At 45.1% G+C, this 9911-nt stretch overlaps 1 protein-coding gene across 2 annotated transcripts in view; it reads right to left on the bottom strand.

The window, feature by feature from the left end:
* Positions 1 to 2647: 2647 nt before the first annotated feature.
* Positions 2648 to 9911, bottom strand: part of NCAPH (non-SMC condensin I complex subunit H) — a 53628-nt gene continuing 46364 nt past the window's right edge. The window contains exon 18 of one of the 2 annotated variants that reach the window (XM_090281820.1): positions 2648 to 2848. In XM_090281820.1, coding sequence (XP_090137946.1) covers positions 2667 to 2848 — 182 coding nt within the window. In that variant the 3' untranslated portion in view covers positions 2648 to 2666. The remainder of the gene's footprint in view (positions 2849 to 9911) is intronic. The other variant, XM_090281823.1, reaches the window with a different exon arrangement.

Here is a 9911-nt window from a genome sequence, read left to right as displayed (position 1 = left end):
ATCAGTGGAAGGACAATCAATTCCCCACAAGCTTTTAAAAAATTTATTTTTATTATTGTTTTTTTATTTTAGAGAGGGGAAGGGAGGGAGAGAAACATCGATGTGAGGAACATCAATTGTAAGTGCCCTGACTGGGCATTGAACCAGCAACCTTTCACTCTGTGGGACAATGCCCAACCAGTTGAGCCACACTGGCTGGGGCAGTTCCCCACCATCTTGCAAACCCTGATGTTACCTGTCATTCCCCAGACTGATCCCTTTGCCGCATCTACCTACCTTTCCCTGACAGTCCCTGATGTCAACCATCTTCCCACCCGTTCCTGGCATGTCCTCTGGAGTGGGCTGCCTATTTGTGTCTGTGCCAGTGAGATGAGATCAAGCTGATTTAACAGAAAAGACAGTGTTACAGTAGTTTGAACACATACATGTTTTGTTTCATTTTGTTTTCACATCAAAGAAACCCTACTACAGGCAGCGGAGAACTGGCTCACACTAAGGTGTGCGCAGAGCAGAAGCAGGCAAGTAGCTGACCCTGTGGTAGCATGATAGTCACACATCTGTCCTCCACTGGTCTGTGGCCTGATTGCAGGGTCCTTCCTAGAGCCTGTGTTGGTGCTCAGTGATGAGAGCAAGAGCACATCCAAGGAAGGACCTGCGGGCCACAGGGCAGAGCCGCTGCACCACAGAGATGCACATGGCGTCGTGGGCCCCTCCTCACTGCCCAGGGCGACCAGCCAGGACCTGAGGGTCTCCGCAGAGGAGCTGTGGCAGCAGTCTTTTGGATGGCAGGCTCAGTGGAGACTGTGGAGGTGCCTTAAGTCCTGGGGGTTGGGGGGGCATCACCATGAGGAGCCTCAGGGGACAGGGGGTGGCACAGGCACAGGCAGGCTGGAGCATCCTGCAGCACATCGCCCACAGCTCCGCTGCTGCCTGGGGCTCAAGAGAGCTTCTAAAGCACAGAGCAGAAGATGGAATGAGAGGAGGAAGCAGGAAGGGAATCCCTGATAGCAGATTAAGCGTTCTGCTGGAAGAAGAGTGGAGGTTGTGGAGATGAGGGAGGAGGATGGGTGGAAGTGGGAGGAGGCCACACACCGAATGGGAGTTCAGAGGGTAGCGTTGGCACTGGCCATGTCTGCACACCCTCCCTTCACCGTTGCTCCTCAGCCTGGAGCCCTGCAGCCAGCCTCTGCCCCTCAGAGGCAGATAGATGGGCACTACCTCCTCCTTGAGGCCTCCCTGCCCTCACACGTATCAATAAATACCATTTCAAGACAAAGTAGCAAAGAAGGATTTTACAGCTCCTTAGATGAGATCCATCCTGTGCCAGCTGCTGGGTGACTGTCTCCCAGCTCCAAACCCCCTCTGCTCCCTGCAGGTGATGCTGAGTCTGGCACTCCAGCCACCTTCCAGCTTTGCCAGGAGCTCCTGTTAGGTCATGCCGGAAAGCAGACAGCAGACCTGGGAAAAAGGGACCTGCCCTCCCTGATCCTGCAAGTGTCTCGCAGCTTCTTCACCCCTCCATGGCAGTTTCTGCTGTAGCAGCAGTTTCCAATTTCCCAACACTTGGAAGACAGAGCACCCCTGGGCAGTCCCGCCTCAGGGGCCGGTGTGTGCCCGTTCTGTTCCCCTCATTCCCCAGCCCTGGTGGTTACTCCCAGCAGCTGCTACTCACCTGAACTGGAGAGCTCCCTTTCTTGCCCTTTCAGTGTCAACAACTCTGTACATCTGGGAAACAGCTCTTATCACAGATATGTTCTCTGTTCACATGATTCATTCCTGTCTCCTGACCAGACTAATGATACAGATGGCTGAGACCCAGAGGGCCAGTTTTAAGGAAATATCATGAACTCCATGCTCTTCTTTATCCATAAGAACAGAGGTGGTTTTCCAAACTGGGCTCCCACCTGATAGAAGGCAGTTCCGTGTCTCTGCTGAGGACAAGCACAGCTGTAGCTGAGCCTCGATGACTTTTCTTCTCTCATCACCTGCTTTCCTACCCTAATGCTCCTCCTGCGAGAAGAGGGGTCAGCTCTCATTCTTCAGCCTTCCCTTCTCTGTCCTCCTTGTTCCCTGGTTCTGCAACCTGTTTCATTCTAGGTCCCACTCTGGGAAGCCCAGTGGTGACTGAATTCCATTTATCCTCATCCAGGGAAAACTCTATGAAAGATTTGTTAGAAAGAGGTACTGTAGGCTGGGACTAAGACACCTGCAACACTTGCTCCAGAGCCTCCAGACAAGCAAGGGAATTTGTGAGACTTAGGTTTCTTTCCCAGGAAATAAAACAGGCTTATTTAGCAGAGCTCTGGAAGCAAACTTTCCAGCTGACCAACCCCACAGAACAAAATAAGTTTACCTTCATTGGAAGTGCCGCTGCCACCACAGTCGTTGTTGTGGAGACGGGGTAGGGACACCATAAACAAGAGACATGAATCGAGAAAGAAGTGTTGAGCTGTCAACCCACTAAGAGGCACTGCAGGCTTACAGTGGGGTACCACAGACACAATGTGATATTGTCACATTTGACAAGGCGTTCTTTTCTCCCTGATCTGAGGATTTACTCATGTGAAAATCTTAGAAAGGTATACAAATGAAATCACAACCCTTTATTTAATAAATCATTTTTATTGAAAAAGATAAAATATGATGAGTTCAGGACTTAGAAGAATTCAAGCTGAAGCTTGGTGATAGTGGAGCCTGCAGGGAAACGTTTTGCTTCTGCAGAAGGATGTGAGCAGTGTGGCCGGTGCATCTGATGGGCAGGTGAGGTGAGCAAACAGGCTCCTCTTTGCTTCACTAACAGTCATCACTGGGAAACAGGACTCCAGTCTGGACACCAAACCCTGGAGTCCTCAAGTGACAGAATAGCAAATTATACTACCCAGTGATCCCCTCAGCTGGGGATTAAGAAGAACAATGTTTGTGTGTAAAACTGTTGGGGATGTTCCTGTGGTAGATAACCATTTTGTGCTTGTACAACTTCAGCTTTCCTCAAACTACTTCTATAAATATTAGGCCGGAGAAGTGGGAAAGAAGGGCTGATCATACCCGATAAATGAGGAAACTGAGGCACAGGGAGGCTAGGGGCTAGGTACTTCTGACACACACACCCCCCACCCCTTTTCTGTCCCAAGGCTATTCACTGATTAATTTCCACATTTTGTTTTTTTAGTTTTACAATCTTATATTCATTCAGTGTGTACTGAGCACATACTATGGACGCTTTAGGAGCTGGGGAGGTAGGGCATACAGGAGGGGATAATGACTGAGATAACTTCAGAGAGCATTAAGGATCCTGTAAACAATAAGAGTGTGAGGTGTAGAGGCACTGGAGGGCTGGAAAAGCTGTTGGAATTTAAATCTGGAAACCCTGCAGTGTGAGGACCTTTAGAAGAAACAAGACACAAATTTTGAGCATAAGCTGTTCTCACCACAGTTCAACTAGGTGTATATGGGGAAACCTGGTGAGGACGTTTACTCCTGAGAGAGCATGAATGCAGAGTGAAAGCTGTGAGGGTGAAGGCTTCTCTTTTCTGAGCACATTCCCCAACCACATGCACCCTGTGTGGCCAACTCTGACGTTAGATGGGCTCAGAGCTCATAAGAGGCACAGCAACTGGAAGATGGGGAAATCCTATTCTAACAAGGAAGTCACAGAGAGGAGCCCCATCTCTACCCAAATCCTTGGCCAACCCCCAAATTTTCCAAGCACACAGCAGACCTGTGGAACCAGGCCCTAAAAACAGCAGAACAGGACTTCCGGTCAAGATGGAGGTGTAGGTAAACACAGCTCACCTCCTTGCACAACCACATCAAAATTACAACTAAACTGTAAAACAACCATCATTCAGAACCATGAGAAATCAAGCTGAATGGAAGTCCTTCAACTATGGAATTAAAGAAGAAACCACATAAAGACTGGTAGAGGGGCAGATGCAGAACGGGCTGGTCCCAGACCCACATATATCGAATAAAAATCAGGAGGGACATTTCAGGAGCAAAGGGCCCCAGCTCCACAACAGCCCCCTTGCCCACGGTTCCAGTGCCAGGAAGAGAAGTCACCATAATTTCTGGCTGTAAAAACCAGTAGAAACTGAGGCTCTGGAAGACAGAAACTTGTGGAGTCCCAGGCAGTTCTTAAAGGGCCTGTGCACAGACTTACTCATCAGACTCACTCCCTCTGAGACCCAGCTTGGGGGCAACAGATTGAAAGGAATCAAGACATATGGAGAGGAACTGAATTGTGCGGGTAGAAGTGGGGGGCAACTTTCTCTCAGACAGAAGAGCAGGCAGAGGCAATTAATTATTCTTCTTCAGAGCCCTCCCCCCACAGAGCCACAGAGCTGGCAGGTGGGTGCCATATCTGAGATTCCATCAACCTGGCTCACACTGTTTGCCCCACCCCAGTGATTCCCTAAGGCCCTGCCCCGCCCAACTTTTAGGCGCACTCAAGCTCTTCCCAGTGGCTTTTCCATTCGAATGGCTTGTCTTGGCCCATGCTGCACATTTTCCTAAGTTCTCTCAAAATAGCAGCACCAGGCATCAGTAAGCCCTGTACCTCTTGATAAGTTGCCCCAACCCAGCCCTAGCAACAGTCAGCCTTGGTTCACAGATTGGCCTCTCCTAGGCAGCTCCAAGCCTAACACAAGTAGCAGCCATCTGTAGATCGCTTTCTAGGTTATGCTGTGTGACCCCAGACAGAACGCAGGCTGTGGCTGACCTTGGAACAACGAGAGCTCAAATACAGCAGGAGGATGTACACAGCCAACACAGTGGGCACACCTTGAGTACTGAGCTTGGATAATAGGGCAGATGTGCCACTGGACTGTACAGGACAGCTACTACATTAAGCCACTCTCCTAAGCCTAGGAGTCATAGCAGCTCTACTTAATACATAGAAACAAACTCAGGGAGGCTGCCAAAATGAGAAGACAAAGAAACATGGCCCAAATGAAAGAACACAACAAAACTCCAGAAAAAGAACTAAACAGAATGGATATAAGCAACCTACTAGATGAAGAGTTCAAAACACTGCTTATAAGGATGCTCAGGAACTTAGTGAGGACCACAACAGCATAAAAAAGATCCAGTCAGAAATGCAGGATACAGTAACTGAAATAAAGAACAATGTACGGGGAATCAACAATAGAATGGATGAAGCCGAGAATCAAATTAGTGATTTGGAATACAAGGAAGCACAAAATAACCAACCAGAATAGCAAGAAGAAAAAAGAATTAAAAAATATGAGGATAGTATAGAGAGCCTCAGGGACAATTTCAAGTGCACCAAAATTCACATCATGGGAGCACCAGAAGAAGAGGGAGCAAGAAATTGGAAACCTATTTGAAAAAATGACAAAAAACGCCTCTAACTTGGTGATGGTAATAGACATAAAAGTCTAGGAAGTGCAGAGTCCCAAACAAGATGAACCCAAAGGGCCCACACCAAGACACATCATAATTTAAATGCTAAAGATAAAGACAAACAGAATCTGAAAACAGCAAGGCAAAAGCAGTTAGTTACCCACAAGGGAGCTCCCATGAGACTGTCAGCTGATTTCTCAAAAGAAACTTTGCAGGCTACAAGGGACTGGCAAGAAAGTGTCAAAGTGATGAAAAGCAAGGACTGACAGCCAAGATTACTCTACATAACAAAGCTATCTTTTAGAATCAAAGGGCAGATAAAGAACTTCTCAGACAAGAAAAAGCTAAAGGAGTTCATCACTACCAAACCAGTATTATATGAAATGTTATAAGGTCTTCTTTAAGATAAAAAATGTGAATAAAATGGCAATATATACATGTCTATCAATAATTGAATCTAAAAAACAAAATAAATAAGCAGAACAGGAACAGAGTCATAGTTACACAGGACACTCTGATTGTTGCCAAATGGGAGGGGGGGTTGGTGGGATGGGCGAAAAATGTGAAGGCATTAAGAAGTACAAATTGGTAGTTATAGAATAGTCATAGGGATGTAAAGTACAGCATAAGGAAATGAGTAACCAAAGAACATACATGCATGACCCATGACACAGACAACAGTATGGTGATTGCCTGAGGGAGTTGGGGGGAATGGGTGAAGAGGGGCAAAGGAGGAAAAAGGAAATAACTGAAATAATATAATCAATAAAATATAATTTAAAAAAAGTAGCAGTTGGCAGCTATAAAAACAGTTGGCTGCAGGTACCGGTATCTGCAGCCATAAGAAGTGCAGTATGCAGTCTGAATCCAGGCAGATAAGTGCTTACCAGAATAAACAGTAGAACTTCTGCACAATACAACAGAATCTAAAGTCACTCCAACATGTTATTCAAAATATCTCGCTTTCAACCAAAAATTACTAAATACATCAAGAAACAGGAATATAAATCTATATCTAAGAGAGAAATCAATACTAATTGATGCTAAATGGGCCCAGATGTTGGATTTAGCAATCTTCAAAGTAGTTACTTAAATATGTTGAAAGAATTTTTAAAAGGAAATATGTTCTAGTAGTTGAAAGAAAATTATAATGAAGAAACAAGGAATCTCAAAAGAGAAATAAAAACTAAAATGGATATTATAGAGCTGAAACTATAACTAAAAAGAAGTTTTGCTATATGGACTCAAGAGCATACTGGAGATGGCAGGAAAAAAAAAAATGAATGAACCTGTAGAGAATTTGGTAACAATGACATAATCTGAAGAACACAGGGAAAAAAGATTTTTAAAAATCAACACATTAGACTTCAGGGAAATGAGGAAAAAAAAAAAAAAACTTAATGAGATGCCAGTTCAAATCCATTAGGACAGCTAGAATAAAAAAATAACGATTGGCAAAGATGTGGAAAAACTGGACCATTTATTTGGACACTGCTAGAAAGTAAAATCGGTGCAGCCACTTTGGAAAACAGCCTGGCAGTTCCTCGAAGAGTTACAATGAATTACTATGTGACCCTACCATTCTTATGTATATACTCTTACATATATATGCAAAAGCATTAAAATTTTTTCCCACAAAAACTTGTGCATGAATGTGTATAGCACCATTATTCACAACAGCCAATAATGGAAACAATATAAATGTCTAGCAACTGATGAATAACTAAACAAAATGTGGTCTATCCAATGGGATATTACTCAGCTATAAAAAGGAATGAAGTACTGACACACACTACAATTTGAATAAACCTTGAAAGTATGTATTACGTTTCAGTGAAAGAAGCCAGTCACAAAAGACTACATATGGTGTTCCCATTTATATGAAATGTTCAGAGAAGATAAATCTATTATATAAGAGACCAGAAGTAGGTTGCCTTCTCCCCTAATCCCTCATCATGTTACCCAGAATATGGAAGTCAAGGCTGGATTCCAGCAGCCACACTGAAGCATAAGGATGAGTTACACATGAGGGACGGCAGAGAAGACAACTGGAATGATCCTTGGTCCCTAGTGATTTCGTAAAACTGCCACACTAGCCCACTTATATTTGGCTTTCTGTTATATGCAGCCAAAAGAATTATGACATAGCAACCATGTCAATGAGTGGGAAGAAGCTTGGGAGGAGGGTGGAAGGGAAGGGAGTTCACTGAGGAAGTTGGGACTACCCTTGCAGTTTTACTGGCCATTGAACCCCAGCACAGCCTCACCACAGAGAAGTGTGCTAAACTAAGAGTGAGACTGGCTTGGCTGGTTCCACTTCCAGGAATGAGAGCAGAGCCAGAGGATGAGCATGCCCTGGCATGTGGAAACATGTTAGAGGCCCTGGCCCAGCAGGACAGGGCACAGGTTCTCCCTTGGTATGTTCAGAAACCTAACCCTTTCAACAGAGTGGGCAATACAGAGTGGGGCAAAAGTAGGTTTACAGTTGTGAGTACATTAAACAAAGTATTATTGTTTATTATTGTATTATTTTTCCATACGAGTGACTGTAACCCTACTTTTGTCCCACCCTGTATTTAGGACAGTTTGGAAAGCACATTCCTGGGTAGAAGGGATTACTCGTTTTTTTGTTTTGTGGTCTTTCGCTTAGGAGCAAGTTTTTTATGATCAGGAGTAATCACCAATTAGGGACTTCGGAATGGCGATAGAATGCGTTGGCAGAGACCCAGGACCTGCCTAGGACAGGATCACTTGGATCCACACCTACAAGCACCGAGTCTGTGATCTGAGTAGAGTAGCTATAAACAAAGACTCTAGAAGACTTCTGGCCAAGATGGAGGCCTAGACTGACACATTCTGTCTCCCTCCACAACTAAGAAGGAATACAACTACCACAAAACCAGAAATAACCAGAAGTTCCAGAAAATAAAGCTACATGAAAGTCCAATGTCTGAATGGGTAGGAGGGGTGAAGCCGGGGTGGAGAGGTCAAGCTGTGCTGGCAGCAGCAGCTCCGGCGACAGCAAGCACAGACACTGTATTTAAAAGAGGCAAGAAGCGCCTGGGGAGCATCCCCGGCTGCAGACCAGACCCGTCAGCTCGCAATTCCAACAACTGGGAAGGCAGACCCCCATTGCCTTGGACTGTGAAGGCCGGAGGGGGTGGGGATGGAGGAAGAAGCTCCTGTTCTCTCAGCAGAGAGTAAACGGCAAGAATCCATCTTGGACCCCCGCCGCCACACAGAAGCCACAGCTGGTGAGAAGGGTCGCCCGGTAGTGACAAGTGCACAGGGCTTTGCCCCCTATAGCGTAGGAGGTATGACAGCCCTGCCCAGAAAGCAAAGGTAAACATAAAACTGTCAGGATGACAGAGATCATGATAGAGATCCCAATCACAAAGCTGACCAGACAGCAAATATCTGATCTAACAGATCAGTAGATAGGAAATTTTTCTGAGGCACAGTTCAGAGCTTTGGTTATAAGAATGCTTACAGACCTAACAGCAGATCTTAAACAAGACGGGGAAGGAATAAAGGCTAGTCCTGCTGAAATGAACAAAAACACATATGAAACTAGTGATGAGGGAAAGAAAACCAGGGATCAAATAAACAAATCGGAACATAGGGAAGGAACGGTCAACCAGTGCAGAAAGAGGAAACGAAAAGTGAGGATAATAAGGAGAGGCTCAGAAACCTATGGTGCAGCTATAAGCAGGCCAACATCCAAATCATAGGGTTGCCAGAAGGTGAAGAAGAACTAGAAATAGAAAAATTATGTGAAAAAATAATGAGGCAGAACTTTCCTAACTTGGGGAAGGAAATAGACTTACAGGTCCAGGAAGCAAAGAGTTAAAAAAAAAATTGGTCCCAGGGAGAACCACACCAAGACACATTATAATCAAAATGTCAACAATTAAGGATAAAGAGAGAATCTTAAAAGCAGCAAAAGAGAAGAAGAGAATTACACACGAAGGGGTCCCAACAAGACTCTCAGCTGATTTCTCAAAAGAAACTCTGTGGGCAAGAAGGGACTGGCAAGAAATATTCAAAGTAATGAAAAGCAGAAACCTACAGCCATGATTACTCTATCCAGCAAAGCTGTCATTCAGAATAGAAGGGCAGAGAAAGTGCTTTCAGGACAAAGTAAAACTGAAGGAATTCATCAGATCCAAACCACTATTATATGAAATGTTAAAGGGACTTGTTTAGGAGAAAGAGGATCAAAACTATGAACATTAAAATGAAAACTGTATCACAACAACCAACAACAGAGGCTAGGGAATCGAAACAAAGGCAAAGTAGGCAACGAGAGTGGGAAAAGAATCATAGGAATGGGGAACATATTGGGGGGAGGTCAGCTGGAAGCGGGAAGGGGAGAAAGGGAGGGAGATGGTACAGGAATTAAGAAGCATAGTAGGAGGGAGTGGAGTAGACAGGAAGAGGTTGAGAAGAACTATATGCACAGCCAATGGACATGGACTAAGGGTGGGGACAACTGGAGGGAGGGAGGTCACTGGATGGAGGGGAACAAAGGGAAAAGAAATTGGGACAAC

Source organism: Furipterus horrens, unplaced genomic scaffold (genome assembly GCF_987537825.1).
Source record: "Furipterus horrens unplaced genomic scaffold, mFurHor1.1.pri manual_scaffold_6, whole genome shotgun sequence".
Taxonomy (NCBI): Eukaryota; Metazoa; Chordata; class Mammalia; order Chiroptera; family Furipteridae; genus Furipterus; species Furipterus horrens.
The sequence above is the reverse complement of the archived record's forward strand: the minus strand, read 5'-3'. Positions and strand labels throughout refer to the sequence as shown.